The 18,378-nt window shown below is 36.4% G+C and overlaps 1 protein-coding gene across 6 annotated transcripts in view; it reads left to right on the top strand.

Moving 5' to 3' along the window:
* Nucleotides 1-18,378, top strand: part of WDR7 (WD repeat domain 7) — a 353,105-nt gene that overhangs the window by 216,739 nt on the left and 117,988 nt on the right. The window contains exon 24 of one of the 6 annotated variants that reach the window (XM_072822474.1): nt 7,606-8,769. The exons of the other annotated variants lie outside the window; for them this stretch is intronic. Coding sequence (XP_072678575.1) covers nt 7,606-7,661 — 56 coding nt within the window. The 3' untranslated portion in view covers nt 7,662-8,769. Of the gene's footprint in view, nt 1-7,605; nt 8,770-18,378 lie in introns of those variants that run through there. 6 annotated transcript variants of the gene reach the window in all.

The following is an 18,378-nucleotide window of genomic DNA, read 5'->3' as shown; positions in this document are numbered from 1 at the left end:
CACTTGTTTGTTTATTTTTTTATTTTTTTTCACTTGTTTGTTTAAAAGAATTTTAACAGTAAGTGGATATTGATATAATGAAGATGATAAATGCTTATATTTCAAATTAAAATCTCAATAATTATGTCCTTTAAAAGAAGCCCCATAACTAAGAATAAATTTAAGAAATATAGAAGAAATTATAATAATTTACTGAGGGAAATAAAATTTGAGTAAATAGGAAAGCATGTAGTTCTTTGATGGGTGAATCCATCTGGTGAATATCTCAGCTATTCCCAAATTAATGTGTAAATCTTACACAAACACAGTAAAAAATCTCAACATCATTTTTTTAGTAATCAAAATTATCCTAAAATTAACATACCAGAAATAATTGCAATTATTTGATTTATTTTGTTTTATTCAATAAACACATGTATACCAGTCACTATTTTAGACTTTACAAATAAATTAACTCTTAAATCTCATTTATAATCCTTTGAAGTTTAAAATTATATTTAAAAAGTGAAGTACTGTAAAAATATAAAATACTAGGCATTAACTTAATATGTAAGACTGTTATAGAAAAAAATTGATTTTGTTTAAAAGCATTTTTTTTAAAGATTTTGTTTATTTATTCATGAGAGACAGAGAAAGAGAGAGAGAGGCAGAGACACAGGCAAAGGGAGAAGCAGGGTCCATGCAGGGAGGCTGACGTGGGACCTGATCCCGGGTCTCCAGGATCACACCTCAGGCTGAAGGCAGTGGTAAACAGCTGAGCCATGGGGGCTGCACGTTTAAAAGCATTTTTAAAGACCTAAATAAATAGGGAGATAGACAGTTTTATGGATTGGAGTATAATCAGAATGGGAATTTTTATGTATTCAGTACCATTCCAAACAAAACACCAACAGGATCTTTGTTGTTTTCATTATTGAACTTGACAAGCTGACTCTCCAGTTTATGGGATAGAGCAGTGAGCTAATAAAAACCAGGACACTTTTTTTTTTTTTTTTTTTTTTTTTTTTAAGATTTATTTGAGAGAGCCAGCAAAGAGGAGGGACAGAGGCAGAGAGAGAGAGAATCCCAAATAGATTCCATGCTGAGTGTGTGGAGCCTGTCTCGGCACTCAGTCCCAGAACTGGGAGATCACAACCTGAGCTGAAACCAAGAGTTAGACAGCTAACTGACTACACCACCTAGGCTCCCCAAACCAGAACACTTCTAAAGAAGAGCAAGGTGGAGAGATTTCCTTTACTTTATATCAAAAGTTATTATAAATTTATAGTACTTAATATGGTATTATCTTGGTGCAGAACAGACCAAAAACTTAATCTATAAAACAGAATAGCACAGAAATGGTTCTAAGTCGACATAGGAATTTGATTTCATACAGACCTAGCATTGTAGATCAGTGAAATAAAGAATAGAATTTTTGATAAATGGTAGAGGTACCCTAGGAAGAATAATAAAATTGGATCCCTAATGCCCATTATAGCCAGCCTCCCAAAAACAAACAACAGCAAAACCCCACAAAACTATGTGGATTGAAAGAGTTAAATATGAGTGCTAGAACCATACTACTTTAAAATGATTGCACAGGAAAACATGACCTCGGAATGGGGCATCATTCTGTAAACAGGTGATAGCGTAACCAAACAGAAAAGGTGACTAATTGAAGTACATTAAAATTACAAATTTCTATAACCAAAAATACCTTTACAAAAGTGAAAAGTAAAGCCACATAAAGGGAAAGGTCGAAAGGTCTTTTTTTAGCACAGGTAACTGACAAGAGCTTCTTAAATACATTTATATTAGGAAAAAAATATAGAGAAGAAAAATGCATAAAGATTGGAAAAGCACTTTACAGTCAAAATTAGAATGGCTAATAAACCTATGAGAAGATGCCAAGCCTTGTAATCAGGGAAATGCAAATTAAAAGCAAAATGAACTATCATTTCTTATCTACCAAACTGAAAGCTTAGTCTGATGTTACCAAATTTTGGTGAGGATTTGAAGCAAATAGAAGGGTTTTTTTGTTTTTTGTTTTTTGTTTTTTTTACACCTACCGTGGAGTGCAAATTGGCTTAAGCTTTGGAAAACAATTTGGTGTACTATCCCTGTGGGTCTGCTCTTTACTTCTTGTAGAGAAACCTTTCTACCTGTGAAAAGAGTGTGTGAAACCACTCCACCTGTGAAATAAGAAATCTCCTGTGGATTGCCTTTTGGTTACCTTACCAGTGTGTTTCAAATAACACAGTTCTCTGATTTCAATGAAGTATAGTTTATCAGTTATTTTGTAGTTCATGCTTTTTGTATTCTAAGAAGTATTTGCGTACTCCAAAGTCTCAAGGATTCCCTCCCACTCCCCCGTGTTTTCTTCTGGCAGTTTTAGCTTTGGCATTTAAGTGTATGCTGTTTGAATTCATTTTTGAGTATGATGTGAAGTAAATATTTTAAAATATTTTTTAAACATATGTACGGAAATTCGGTTGTTCCAGGAACATTTATTGAAAGCATTGTTCTTTTTTTTTTGCTCCCATTAAATTAGTTTTTTTTTGAGAATCACTTAATCCTGGGTGTTTGGGTCTATTTCTAGATCCTCTATCCCCTTTCATTAATCCTTGTTTATTCATTACTATTACACTGTCTTGATGGCTTTAGCTTTAGAGTTAAGTACTGAAATTAGGTAGCATAGGTTCTCCAATTGAGTTCTTCTATTGTTAAATTAGTTTGGCCAGCCTAGGTCATTTGTGGTTTGATAACAATTTTGGAATCTACTTGTTACTTTTGTTTAAGAAAGCAAAAAGCCTATAGGGAATTTTGATTGGAATTGCCTTAAATCTTTAGATGAATCTGGGGAGAATTGACATGTTAACAATATTATCTTCCAATGTGTGAATGTGGTGTATTGCACCATTTATACCTTTTTTTATTCCTCTCAGTAGTATTCTGTGGTTAATTCTCTGTGAGACCTTTAGGAATCTCAGTAGAAGAGAAAACAGAATGGTCAAAAAAAAAAAATGGCTAGTACACCAAATACATTTGAAGAAGTAATGGCTGAAACTTTCCCAAATTTGCTGAAATATGTAAATTTAGAGATTTAATAAGTTAAGCAAACTTTAAGACAGTCGTACTGGGAAACGTTATAATGTGCAACTTGTTTCCAGTTTTTACAATTAGAGATCCCCTGTTACAATTGCCACTTCTGTGTTTGTGCTTGTGGGTGTGATAACTTCCTAGATGTAAATCCCCATGTGAAAGTTTAACCCTGCCCTAATCTGGATACTTATGCCAGGTTGTCCTCCAATTGAGTTGTATCAGTTTACTCTTCTGCTGTGTCTCTATACCTTTTTAACTCTGAGGGTATTATTTTCCTTGTCTGCCAATATGATTGATAAGAAATGATATCTATTTTTACTTTAATTTGCATTTTAGACCTTTTAGGTTGATTTTCTTGTTTCGTGTTTACCATTTTTTAGTTGTGAATTGCTTATTCTGTTGTTTTTTTTTTTTAACTGAGATATAATGGGTATACAACATTATATTAGATTCAGGTGTATAACATGATTTTATATTTATATATTGCTAAATGATCATCACAGTAAGCCTAATTAACACATCACACAGTTATTTTTTTAATTTTTTTTTATGATAGTCATACAGAGAGAGAGAGAGAGAGAGAGAGACAGGCAGAGGGAGAAGCAGGCTCCATGCACCGGGAGCCTGACGTGGGATTCGATCCCGGGTCTCCAGGATCGCGCCCTGGGCCAAAGGCAGGCGCCAAACCGCTGCGCCACCCAGGGATCCCATCACACACAGTTATTAAATTATATTTTTCCTTGTGATGTGAACTTTTAAGATCTATTCTCTTAGCGACTTCCAAATTTGCAATACAGTATTATTAACAATAGTCACCATGCTATACATCACATCCCCATAACTTATTTTATAGCTGAATTTTGAATATTTTGACCCCCTTCACCCATTTGCCCATCCTTCATCCCTCATGTTTTTTTATATCATTCTTTACTTTTGTATTATCTATATTGCAAATATTTTTTCAGTTATTTACATTTTCTGATTCTTTGTATAGACATTTATAATTTTTATGTACCCGGATTTTTACTTTTATATTGAACCAAAAAAAATAAGGGACATAAGTATATACATTTTTGTTCAATTTGGTAGTAAGTAATATATATTACTTATATATAAGTGTGGGATAATAGCGACCAAGGTAATAAAAGCGGTTTTCCCAGTTACAAGTAAGGGAAAATACTAGAATAAACCTTGCGATAGCAGTTGAACTCATGGATTTTGGTATGCATGAAGATAAATACAGAAATATAGATATGTGTGTATATGTTGGTTACTATGTATACATAGATTTCCTAGCTCTGGTCACTGAAAGGGCCTGGGAGCAGTAACAGTGTATGTATACCCAGAGCTCAGATATTGATTTTTAAATACCACTCTCGAATAAAAAGACCCAGGACTCCTTGGGGAAGTGGTGGTTCCAGGGCTGGCACAGGGAAGGTACAAATTGACCCTGAAACATCTATGATGTCAAAAATTAAGAAAGGGGGACGCCTGGGTGGCTCAACGGTTGAGCATCTGCCTTTGGCTCAGGGCGTGATTCTGGAGTCCCGGCATCGAGTCCCACATCGGACTCCCTGTGGTGGAGCCTGCTTCTCCCTCTGCCTGTGTCTCTGCCTCTCTTTCTCTCTGTGTCTCTCATGAGTGAATAAATAAATAAATAATCTTAAAAAAAAATTAAGAAAGGGCTTAAAATAGATGGAGGCATGTCATAAGGACATGGGAGCCAACTGGAAGGTGCTTTCAGTAGCCAAAACTAGAATAATTTAGGCAATAAAATAAATGATATATTTTATGGGATTATAACCCATAGAACAAAATAAATGCATCCATACTAATGTAACTTGATCAAGAAAGAAGAGACAGCTCTTGCAGAAGAATTTTAGTTAAGAAATACAGAAGTAATGAGGAAAATACTAAATCTCCATTAGGCAAAGACCATAGTAATAATTGTCGCAGACCAGATCCACTAGTAGGTGCTAAAATCACTATATTAACACAGCCTTAAACTATCTCCTCTCAAGATATTTATCAATTAGAAAGGGAAATTGGAACTCCACTGTAATTGGTTACCTTCACTAAGTGATGAAAGTTAACATCAGTAATAAGATGCTCATCCTGATATAACACACTGAGAAGGACTCAACATCACTTGTGTGGTCTTCTGGCCAAAAATGCATAGCCTTGGTGTAATTATCAGAAAAGATCAGATGAACCTCAGGTAAGCGACAAGTCTACAAAATAACTGACCAGCATTCATCAAAAGTGTCAAAGTCATGAAAGACAAGTGGAAGGACCAGTCACAGATTGGAGGAGGCTACAGACGTGACAGCTAAATAAATACATGCAAGATCCTGAAGTGGGTCCTGGAACAGAAAAAGGACATGATCAAAATTCAGATAAGGTCTGTAGTCAGTCTACCAGTGTGAATTTCCCAGTTTTGATAACCATATGATTGTTTCAGGATTCCTTTTCCTTTCGTGCTCGTGGTTTTTGTTTAGCCGCTTCGAAGAAAGAAGAGGTAGATCAGACAAAGAGGGGTGACAGCAAAGCAAAGTTTATTGGGCAATAGTGCAAAGCTCCTGAAGAGGGAGGGGACCCAAGAGGGTTGGTGTCAGAGTTTCTCAGTCTAGGGTTTTTATGAGATTGTTGCCGGGCTGTTTTAATTTGATTAACCCTCCCTGCACCTGTCCTCCAAGTTTTTGTCTGTGTGTTCATCTACCTACCAGGTAGTTGCTGACATAGGAAAGGGTAGAGGGCTCCTTCCTTTAGAGGTGGTGAAGAATAACAGGACAGGTTCCTTTTCCTTTTAAGGGTAGATTCCTCTTTGGACAATCCCCAAGCAGGGATTGTCCCTGCTTGCTTTCCTCAGACTGTCCTCCATTGGATGCTTATGTAAATTGTTGACCTTAGAGAATAGCTGGGTGAAGGATTTATATGAATTCTCTGTCCTATGTATGCATCTTTTCTATAGGTCTAAAAATATTATTTCAAACTAGGAAGTTTTTAAGAAGCTGTTCTTAGGAGGTAGTATAAAGATAGATTTATGTTTTATAGTGGTATAAGTAATACAGTATTTTAAATTAGCTGAGGATGTTCAGAATTGGAAATCGCAATTTTATTTTTTCTGGCTTTCATTTTCAATATCCCTCCTTCCCCAGGTTCCGAGTGTTATACAGCTCTTGGGCAGAAAGTTTAGTACGGTTTTATTTATAGATTTAAAAATAAAAGCATAAGGATTAGAGATTCTTATTAGCATATATCATTATATTAATAGATAAGCTTTGGAAGGCAAAACAGATTTTTTTTCACATTCAGTTTTATTCTATGTTCATTAAATCTCAGTGCTTCTTACCTATAACTCATTGTTTAGCTAGATGTGTTTGTCCCTGGAGTATTATATGCAATTAACTTGAAAGAAAGTATCGAATAAATATTTCCATAGCTGAATTTTGTTTATAGCTAGTCATAAGGAAAACAAAAAATCTTTCATGCTATTCTCAATAAAGTTTTTAGGGTCTTTTATTAGAGTTATAATGGTGTGCTTCTAAGATATGACCCTAAATTTCTGAAAAAATTTTAAAAAGATTATTTATTCATGAGAGACAGAGGAGGGGGGCGGGCAGAGAGAGAGAGAGAGGCAGAGAGAAAAGCAGGCTCTCTGAAAGGAGCCCGATGTGGGACTCATCCCTGGGCTCCGGGGATCACGCCCTGAGCCAAAGGCACACACTCAACCGCTGAACCACCCAGGCATCCCAATTTCTGAACATTTTAAGGCACCTTTTGTTTTATATTTACAAGTTTTTCTTCCACTTGAGCCTGTTCGATTAATTGTTGTGCTTCTTGAATCCTTCATGAAGGATTGCCTGTGAAAATAGGTCCCAGTACAGTATGCTTCTCTTTTATTGTCACTTTTTATTTTACTATTAAAAAAATTATTCTAGTACATCTGAAACTACTGTAAAACTCTATGTTAACTACACTGGAATTAAAATTAAAAACTTATTAAAAATGGAAAAAAGACCATTCTAAATTATACAGGTGAGAAACTGATCTTGAACCATACCTAACGTGTAATAACTAGATGGATTTTATGTTAAGTTTCTAAATCATCATATAATATCCAAAAACAAGGAGTGTTTCATTTCCATTGTCAAAGTGTTAACATGTTAAGAAACAAATATATTGGGAAATAATGGTGAGAATTCAGACTCATATATATATGATGTTTTATATATTTATATATACAAATTATGTTTTATATGTTCTTTTATACATATATATGTACATAGTGAAACTCATCCCTGTATGTATGTATGTGTGTGTGTGTATATATATATGTGTGTGTGTGTATATGTATGTATAAAAGAACATCATTCAGTTTTGTGAATGGGACTGTGATTTAGGCATCTAGTAAATTTTAGTAAATTTTCATTGTTACCAGAAATTTCGTTTTGTCATCTGTAAGTTAAATTGAGCTAGACATTTTGGAGAATTTTCATAGTGTCTAAAATGTGCTACTTCTAGATTGTGTGAAGAAAGGAAGAAGTAGAACCATCTTGAAGACCAGGGAAGTTGTATAATTGTCTCCATATGCAGCAGTAAAAGCAGACACTTTGGGATAGTATGGTGTTCTTTCCTGACAACTCTTGAAGACAAAGAAGAAATACATCAGTCATTTATCTGAACAAGAAAATCATAAAGAATTGCTTCCTGGTAGAAAGTGGTAAACTGCTGGGAGTAGCACATGTGAGACAGCAGCTACTATCTTAGTCTATGGAGAGGTGAAAATAGATAACAAAGGAACTAAGGCCTCTTCTCCAAGATTAGACTTCTTCAAAGAGGGAAGCACCTGGCCTACGGGAGGTGGAGAAACTTGCCAATGGTCCTGGTCGAGAATGGCCTACTGTTGCCTCAGGGGCAGTGGAGGGAGCAGCTTAGAGCTGGTCCTGACCTTGCTGGAGGCATGGGGGCCCGGAGGCAGCCTAGCTGGAGGGCAGGAGCTGATCTAAGTTAGCCTGTAGGAGCAGTCTGCCATTTTCACAGACAGGGAAGTGTCTGTGCCCTTGCAGGATCACTGTTGACCTCCACTGCCAAAGCTTAACATTTTGCACTAACTGACAAAGGAGGTGTTTTCAGAGGCCAGCTCTAGTATTACGAAGCAGTGGATGAAAACAATGGGTTTTTAGCTGTTACTACAAATTGAAAACTGACCCAGAAGGAATCATTTATCATAATTCTAAGATATAGTCTCCTAAGTCAGGACAGTCAAATTTCTAAAATGCCATTCTCTGCTCGGTTCTTTATAACGAGGTTATTATGTCCTCTGTAAATATATTTAATACTTTCCTACACTCAAACATTATTCATATATTTTTATGTTCAGAAAAGCACATAGCTTCTAAGTTGTAGAAATGTAAACTTTAAGATAGCAAAATGCAGCCCCCCTCAATACTGTAGTATTTTAAGTTCTGTTAGAGCAACAAAGGAATTGTTCTCCTTTCTTCTTTCAGAGAGGGACCCTTATCATTGCTGTATAGATCTCTAGGCAATATCATAGAGCTGGAAGGAGCAGGTTTAAAACGGAGAACTAGACCAGGCCTCTGAACCCTGAGCCCCGCCTGTGGGTGGGTAACTGGACTAACCCCATTTTGCATTTACAGATAAATAAATGATGGTTGGTGACTATTGTCCCAGATTTGCATTTCAATGGCCCAGTAATGTCCCATCACTTACCAACCAAGGCACAGGATGTTAGTGATAAGGAATAACTAATGATTTACTAACAAGATCAGATCTTTGATAATTATGTACAATAGATGTACAAATTCTATATTTAACTTTTATTTGCCTTTTAATTGCTATGGATTTCCGGGCTTTCTGCTAGCTACTTTATCAGACTGAAGACATGGTTCCTATAATCTCTCATCCTCAGACCCAGTGGACATTACAGTGTATTTTCTCCAAAACAGAAAAGGCAGCCCAGTCCCATTATATGTGGTGAAATGTTGCAGTGCCATCCATTTTAGCAGCAGTTGTCTATTCACTGGGACAGCATTCTGTGACTTGCAAAAAATAAATAAATAAAAATGGCAAGCAGGGGATTTACTAGTGTTTTCGTGTCAAGTGGCCTAAAGGGGGAATTCTATGGACAGATGAAGAGAGAATTCTTTGGACTTTTTCACACTAGAAAATAATTTGGGGCCAACAGAAAGTAGTGTATTAAGCCCAAGCTCATTTAAAATTCTGCTTTGTCTGACCAGCCATCACATTACGGAACAGTCTGTTCAGAACATATCCAGTGTTGCTTCTGTGACCTCCCAGAGCTTCCTGCAGCAGCTAGCTTGAGTAGAGCAGGCCACTCTGCTTCTGGGAAGGAAGAGTTCCGCGCGAGTCCTAAAATATTGATGTGACCACTCCGCAAGTATAGCAGTGTTATATGGGTTATATACAGTATGTCATTCAAGCTGTTTTCATTGCCCAGAAATCGTTATGCTGAACCTATAGGTTGTCAATCAAGTTAATTTTGGGAACTGCAAGGTAGAATTTGCCTTTGTGGACATTTATACATAGGATATATATATATATATATATATGTATGTATGTATGTATGTTTATATAATATGCTTTCTTCATGGATGTGAAAGCTTTAAAAGTTACTGCCTTTCAGACTTACTGCACCCTTAAATCTTATAGTCACTGAAATGCAAACAAAAGGAAGTTTCATTTGATTATTCTCTTTAAATGTATGTGTTGGCTGGTGTAGTGATAGTGAGGACTGTGCAGTACCAAGTGTTAGCTTGTATCACATGAAGTTGCCATTCCTTAAAATTGACTCTGAAGTCAAAGAGGTAAGATATTGGCAATTTCACCTGGTTCATCCTAATAAAGTATCAACTCTGCTATGATATAGAAGAGCACCAAGTTATTAAAGCAAATTATATAAGCTGGAACCCAAATTAACAACTGGACAAGAGACAGAAATGATATAAAGGAAAATACAGCTAACAAGTAGTTTATGACAGTCCTGTACCACGGTGCAGAACTGAAGTGTGATCCTCATCACTATATTGGCAGAAAATATTTTGGTCAACAGATTTTTCAGTCTCTGAACAATGTGTCTTATGTCTAGGATTATGCAAATCCTTGCACATAAGTTATTTCACATTTGCTTACGTGGCTGCCATCTTGACATACCTACCAGCAGATATTTATTTCTGTACTCTTTGTTGTCTTTCTGACTTATATACCAAGGTGATTGCCCTTTGGTGGTATTGTATATTAGTGCCTCAGGTGGTACTTGTGTAGTTAATGACAGTCTTACCTGAAAAGATGCCAGTGGAAAGTACCTCATCCACTTTTGAGGCTGTGGATTTTCTGGTGGTCTGATTTTATCTCTTGATATTTTCTAATGATGAGAGTCAGTGGGGTCTTTTAGTTATGTGAATGAAACCGAAATTAGTTTGAAATTTTCAATAATCTTCATTCTTGTGGTGAGATGTAGAATTTGGAGAATTGAACTATGGATAGTAAATGGCCATACTGGTATGGCCAGTAGTAAAACAGTGACCAGTTGACATATTTGTTTTTCCATTAAAAAAAAAAAATTTTATTTGAGAACGAGAGCGCATGCAAGAGTAGGGGGAAGGGCAGGGGGAGAGGGAGAAGACTGACACTGCACCCCCCAACCCCCGCCCCGAGCACAGACCATGTGGTCTAGGCAGATCCTATGACCCTGGGATCATGACTTGAGCCCAAGACAGAAGACTAAGCCACCCAGATGCCCTTTGTTTTGCCTTTTTTGTTGTTTTTTTGTGTGTGTGTGGGGGGGGGGGCGGTTTGCCTTTTTTTTTTTTTTTTTTGGCCATTTTTTATAGAAGGTGGCTTTGGGGTTCTGTCAACTTCAAGAAAAGTGCTACAGACAGCGTTAGGCCCAACTGCCCTCTCACTGGCAATGAGCAGTCACTTTTTCTTAGTGTCCAGAAAGTAATTTATTTAAAAATTTTTATTGGGACCTAGTCTGATTCAATCTTACAATAGTTCACAATATATTTAAATTACAGTGAGCTATCCAGAGAACTCCTTTGTAATGATTCACAGTTTTCCATTTAATGTGCAGTTAATGCAATGTTTGTAAGTTAATGGGTTGATAAATTTGTAGAACTTTTATCTTGAGTATGAAAATGCAAAGACTAACTTTTAATGCAGTATTGTATTTCAAAACCTCAGCTGTTAATGAAGCTATTAATTAGAAGTGTTTTGCCCTTAATCGCTTTCAGACTTGGTAACGACATTTGCCTAACTTTTTTGGCAATTATGTATGTTTCATGGCCTTTTGATTCCAAGATACTCAAATGATTTAACACGGAGCATTATCATAATTTTCACAAAACATGCCCATGTGGAAATTAGAGATTGGCAGTTATTCTTGGCTTCCCCATGTGGAAATCAAGTTAAGTTCATTACTAGGAGAAAGGAATCTAGTATGCAGAATCTTTTTCTCTCAATTGTAATTTTTAAATGACTGTGGAAATTCATGTTTAAATGCATTATCATACTGAGGAAACTTCATTTTCAAGTATCCTTTTCTTTGGCTTTTTACCTCAAAATGCAAGAATCTTTGTGGTATGGTCATTAAAATTTTTTTTAACTTGTTTTGTAGAACATTGAGAAGATTGGAAGGGATGAAACAGGTTGAAGAGGGCAAATATTCTGAGTGCAGAAAAAAGACTGAAAGTTAAAATTAAGCCTAAAATCTAAGAAATATCTAAAACAATTGAGAAACTTTTATGATGTATTAATTCCCTTTTTGACTATAGATAATTTTTAGGAGGTGGTATTAGGATTTCTGTTTTGTTTCTAACAACTTTTATTCTGATGGATATAAAAATACAGATGTTAGTCCCTAAGAACTTAGAATTTAAGACATGCAAGCTATTTTCTATTTAGTGTTAATGCTAACTACTTGAGATTTTATTTATATTTGTTGTGAAATCATACAAGTGCTCACAGAAAACTAATCTGATGTGGAAATACCTCTGTACACAATGATTCAGAATCCAAAAACATATTCTGTATTTATGTATTTGTATAAGATACCATAAACAAAGTTAAGAAGCAACAAAAATAGCAGCATTGGATTGAAACAGAGAAACACATAGATTTATTTTGATTCAAGAGTTCAAAATGATCCTGAGGGGGAGGAATCACGCAAATTTCCGTGTCACTTTTGAATGATGCAAGAGAATTAGCTTGTAATTTTGAAAATTTTGGTAAATAGAAATATTTATCCTATGTTTTCTGTGCAGATATAACTCAGCATAATCTAAATGGTTGACGAGAGAACAGTGTTCTAGCCAATACATGAAAAAGGGGTTATAGAATATCACCACTTTGCCACCCTGATCAGTTAATGGGCCTGAACAATCACTCCTAATGACCCTCAAAAAGAGACAGTCACATGTTGTATACTTCTGGATGGAAGTGCATAACATCTAAGAAATAGTAAAAATAAAAATTCAAACCTGAATCTGTTTAGCCAGTTTATAGGACATACAGAGGTTAGATGAATATGGAAATTAAAGGAATAATGTGTAGGATCCAGATTTTAGAAAACTCTGTGGGACAAAAGAACTGATTTCTTCTAGAAAAGCAGGAGTTGGGAGGTAACCTATAGATTTTTTTTTTTTAAAGGAGGAGAAAGAAGGTGTGTGCCTGCACGCAAAGGGGTGGGTAGGGGCATGCAGGGCTCCATCTCATGACCCCGATTTAGACCTGAGTCTAAATCCAGAGTCATACACTTAACCAGCTCAGCCACTGAGGTGCCCCTAGATTGAGATTTAAGAGACATATTTGGATTATGATTGGAGAGAGAAATGTAGATAAGTGAAGGAAGGGGAAAAGATGAGAAATAGGGAAGAGAAAATCAGAAAATCAATAAAATGTGAAAGCTGATAGACTATTTGATGATAATGGAATTATTGATAATTTTGTTTATCTGTGATAATAGTATTGTGATTATGTTTATTATAAGTGCCAATCTTTTAGACATATATATGAAGTATTTGTAGATGAGATTTACTACAAAGTCATTCAGGGTGCTGGGGAGAGTGAGTGAGGGTATAGATGCAAACAAGATTGGCCAGGACTTAACAATTCTGGAAGCTGAATGATGGTTACAACAAGGTTTACTATATTCTTCTTGTATATGTTTGAAATTTTACGTAATAAACAAGATGTGTCACAGTGGAATTGACTGCCCCACAGAGTAGTGAATTCCATGCCATCTGACTCTGCGTTCTAAATTTGTAGGTCTCCATGAGGCCACAAATTTGGGTTTTCCTTAAGTTCATCAAGTGATCCTAAATATCAGGATTGGACACTTCAGGGCCAGACTATCTTTGAAGTCTCATCTAATTCTGAGCTTTCTAAGTCTAGTATTTCTTGGAATGGTATCAATAAGATGTACTCAAGAAACTCAGGGACACAGTAGTTAGGAGTGACCAGCAAAGCTTGGTAAATAAAGGAGACTTTGAAAAGTAGTTGAAATGTGGATAGTGGAGTGTGAATTAGGTCCATTCATTCCACAAATATTTTTAATGCTCCTTCAGTGCCAGACAATGTAGTATGCCAGGCGCTGAGATATGGTTGTGATTGATGCAGTTACGATGATGATCATTTTGAACCTCATTTGTTGTAGAGATCTTCTGTTACCCTAGAGGGAATACTGGTTTTTGAAGCTGGAACTTTAGCTTCTGGACAGGCCATAGCACTTGCTCTGTAATGTAAAGGAAGCCACACAACCTCTCTGAGCTTCTCTTTTCTGATCTATCATAATGAGGTTGGACCATTCCAGCTCGTGACTTTTATGAAAATGTGATGGGTGAAGGTATTTTGCTCTGTAGCTTTCACTTTATGTGTAGATGGTGAGGTCTGTGAGACTCTTTTTTCTTTTTTTAACCCTATTAGTGCCCATGAAATTTGCTTGTTAGTGGGGTGAGTGAGAGTATTTTCTCTTTTTCCTGACTCTGTAATATAGTTCTGTGAACATATAGTTAAGCTAGCATAATTAGATTCTCTCCATAAACTGAAACAGGTCTGATCTTAAACTCATTTACTGTCTTAGGACAGAATTGATCTTGCTTTCACATTTGATTCACCCTCTATAGATTTTGAGAGGAAGAAAAATAGCATTGCTGGCCCAGTTTAACTAGCCCAGAGTTAACAGGGAAAAGGTTAGAAAACTAGTGTTATAATACTTGTTTGCCTTTCTCATCTTGTTATGTGTTAATATATGCAGATTACTCAGATAAACAATTTCAGCATTCCTTAAGTGGCTCTGCCAGTTAGGCTTTTCACTTTCCATACATGTTAAAAGGATTCAGTGGTTGCTGCATCATCATGAAGCCAATTTATGGTTTCTGGGATTACCAGGCAAGAAATAATATGGTGTATTTCATTTGCAATATTAAACAAAATCATTTGCAGATATCATCTTAAGTCTGAAATATGGCATAGCCTATTATTTTTGTAATAATTGTATGGAATATAATGGACAGAATAGAGGATTTTATGTCAGGTAAACCCTATTTTGGCATTATTCATAGTACGATCTAGAATAAGTTATTTAGGGTTTCTGAGAAACGGTTTGCCTCATCTTCAAAACTGAAACTAATATATTCCTCTCAGGGTTATTTTCAGAATTAAATGAAGTCCTGTAGGTAAAGCATTCAAAACAGTACATGCCACCCACCAGACCATGAATATAATTTCCCTTCTTACCCCTTTCCTTGCTTTCATTCATTCATTCATTCATTCATTCATTCATTTTATTGGTTTTTCTGTTGGGTAAAATGCTTGATATTACATATATTTAAAAATTTTTTTAGGATTTTACATATTTGAGAGACAGTTTAAATGGGGGAGAAGGACAGAGGGAGAAGGAGAGAGATTCTGAAGCATACTCCACGCTGAGCTTAGAGCCCAATGCCATGCTCGATCTTATGACCCTGAGATCATGACCTGAGCCAAAGTCAGACATTTTACTGACTGAGCCACCTAGGTGCCCCTTGATATTACATATTTTTAAAAGGACTAGAGTCCCACTAGTTTTCCTCTTTTAAAAAAGTCCATTTTTTGTAGTCTTAGGATAATATAGAAATAAATATCTGTGATTAAGGAAAATAATTAATTTCTGTGTAATTATATTCAGGAAGATGGAGGAAGAATTTATCATGAGCTTCCCTCATTCCAGGCATGATGCATGTTCTGTCATTTAGTATTCCTGTCAACTCAAAAATAGGTCTTTTCTCCATCTCATTTGATCTCAGATGAGGAAACTAATACCCAGTTCATGTTATTTGAGTTTGTAGGTGTAGGATTAGAATCCAGATCATACTTCATAGCTCTGTATTACTTTCCATGGATTTTCAGTCATGGGACGGTGTGAGGGGTGGGATAGGGTTGACTTTGGCCTCCTGCCTGGAAGTGGCAAGGGCAAGGTATGAAGTGGGGTAACACATCTGAATCACCTGGAGGGCATCTTCAAATTATGCTTATGGCACTCTGCTTCCCTCTAATTTTGCTACCCCCATTCCATCACAGTAAGAAATGGTTTGGTAATATGTCACATTCTGCAAGTATGTTGGGGTAGAAAAAAGATTGAGGGGCAGCCCAGATAGCTCAGCGGTTTAGTGCCTGCCTTCAGCCCAGGGCGTGATCCTAGAGACCCGGGATCGAGTTCCATATCAGGCTCCCTGCATGGAGCCTGCTTCTCTCTCTCTCTGTGTCTCTCATGAATGAATGAATGAATGAATGAATGAATGAATGATAAATGAAAGAAAAAAGATTGAACACTATTGTCTTGTGATACACTGCCTAGATATGAAATTATATACATAATTACAAGTATGGATTTAATGTATGGATGTAGTCCTAAAAATATTCTGACCACCTTATTTTTCTTTACTGCTTCTAGACAATTTAGAAATATTTGGACGTCTTTATATGTTCTCTGTATAAAAGAAGTAGTAAATACTGTATATTTTTTTCAGGTTACACTTACCTGTCAGTGACAATAAAATAACAAAAACATGTATTTCTTATTTTAGTTTGCAGCATTACTTCTTGGTTCATCTTTCATTGAAAATGAAAACTGGTTTATAGTGCTTTTCGATCTAAACCTAATTATGTAGAAGAATTAACTAAGGAAAATTAAGCCGTATACAGCTGTTTTGCAAATTTAGTAGAAAGCTGTATGGGGGGAAAAATATTAAACCATACACTGCCCAATAAGGTATGAGGAAGCTAATTGCTTCCTGTCCCTTTCGAAATTACTCAGCCTGAGAAAAGAGAGCACATATTGATTTACTGTATATAGTAAATGTCCCATGTCTCTCCTCCTCTAACACCCAGACACATACTGCACATATGCACACAACAGGAGTGGCAAGGAACTGCATATCTAACCACCTCTACCATCAAACTTACGTAATGAAGAATTGGGATAGAACATTTTCTTCCTTTGTAAAACACAATAGCATAAAATTATTAAAGCACGTAAAATGAATGGCAGTGTAGTATTTATCTTGAATGTGTTTGCTTTTAAGCTTAAAAGAAAGCAAGTTTCCAAAGGAAAATGTATTTTCTGGTAATATGGTCTCAGTCTAACCTACTTCTGTGCAAATACTAGTACCAATTAATACATTTATAGGCATGTAGAGTTTTAGAAGCAGTGTTAAAACTTAGCCCATTTGACAATTTTTTGGGAAGTTATGAAGATTATACAAATTCACATTATACTCTCCAACATGGTCTTTTGCTTTATTTCAGAAATGATCCACTAATTGAGAGAATGGGCATTTTATTTATATATGTTGTGTTTTAACTCCTGTGTAGGTTCTGTCCTGCTATTTGTGATTTTTCTATAAGAATCTGATTTCTTTTTCAGAATAGACTTTGAAATGATAGTGTTGATTGTCCCAAAGCCAAATCAGTAAATTAGTGAGAAGTTTATTTTTTTCTTTTTTTTTCTTTTTTCTTTTTATTTTTTTTAGTGAGAAGTTTAAAAAAGAACACACACAGAAGAACTTACAGAGCAAACGGCCTTTTTTTTTTTTTTTTTTTAAGATTTTCCTTATTAATGAGAGACGGGGTGGGGGCGGGGTGGCATGGGCAGAGACACTGGCAGAGGGAGAAGCAGGCTCCATGCAGGGAGCCCGACGTGGGACCCCATCCCGGGTCTCCAGGATCACGCCCTGGGCCAAATACAGGCGCTAAACCACCGAGCCACCCGGGCTGCCCTCTGAAGGACAATTTATAATTACTCATGTAAATGTATGTATTTTATTTAAGATTTTACTTTATTTATCCGCGAGAGATTACGAGCGAGGGGGAAGGGCAAAGGGAGAGGGAGAAGGAGACTCCCTGCTCAGCATGGAGCCCAATGCGGAGCTTGATCCTGGGACCCTGAGATCATGACCAGAGCCAAAGGCAGATGCTTCACCCACTGAGCCACCCAGGCGCCCCTAAACATGTATATTTTAGAAGTGTAATAGCATGTGTGCTTCTTTTTTTGTCTTAATGTAAATTATTTGCTATGATTTTTAATTGTGACCACGATTGCCTCTACAGCTTAGGAACTCATCATATTACAGTGTCTTGCGCTTTATCTTGAAAGGGTCGGGGCATCCTTATTTTGCAGATGGGAGCATATTTTGTGATTAGAGTGAGTTTTCCTTTGTCTCATCGTATGTTACTTAGTATATTGCAAAGTTTTTTGTTGTTGCTAAAAAAATATTTTATTTGGAAATAGATATTTCTTTGGAAATATATTTGCCTCCTCCGTTGGACATTAATTTCTATTCCTCAAAGAGCTCGGTTTCCGCTTTTCCCAGGGCTCTGTTGTTGGCTTTTGTAAGCCTCCCTCCTCCTGGCGCCCCTTGAATCCCAGAACTCTGACGCAGGTCTAGCTGCTGTAGCCTGGCTGCTGTTTACTAGCGAGTTCCCATTAACATAGCCACCACTCCTGGGCTGGATAATGGACTCAAAGGTTAAGAGCAGAGGATCTCAACAGCTCCAATCAGCAGGGCTTTTCCAGGGCTAATTACCTCTTTACTGCGCTGACTCTAATGTGACATGTTTATTGCCTTAACTAACAACTCATTAGCTTAGTTGATGTTTTTGTCAATATTAATTCGTTCATTTAAGCCAAGTCAAAGCTTAAACAAAGATGTCCAGACTGAGAAACGGGCAGCAGAGTGACTTTTGTTTGCTCATCTTTTTTTTCCTCCCTTACTCAAC

This window comes from Canis lupus, chromosome 1 (genome assembly GCF_048164855.1).
Source record: "Canis lupus baileyi chromosome 1, mCanLup2.hap1, whole genome shotgun sequence".
Classification (NCBI taxonomy): Eukaryota; Metazoa; Chordata; class Mammalia; order Carnivora; family Canidae; genus Canis; species Canis lupus.
This window is presented reverse-complemented; position numbering and strand designations above follow the sequence as displayed.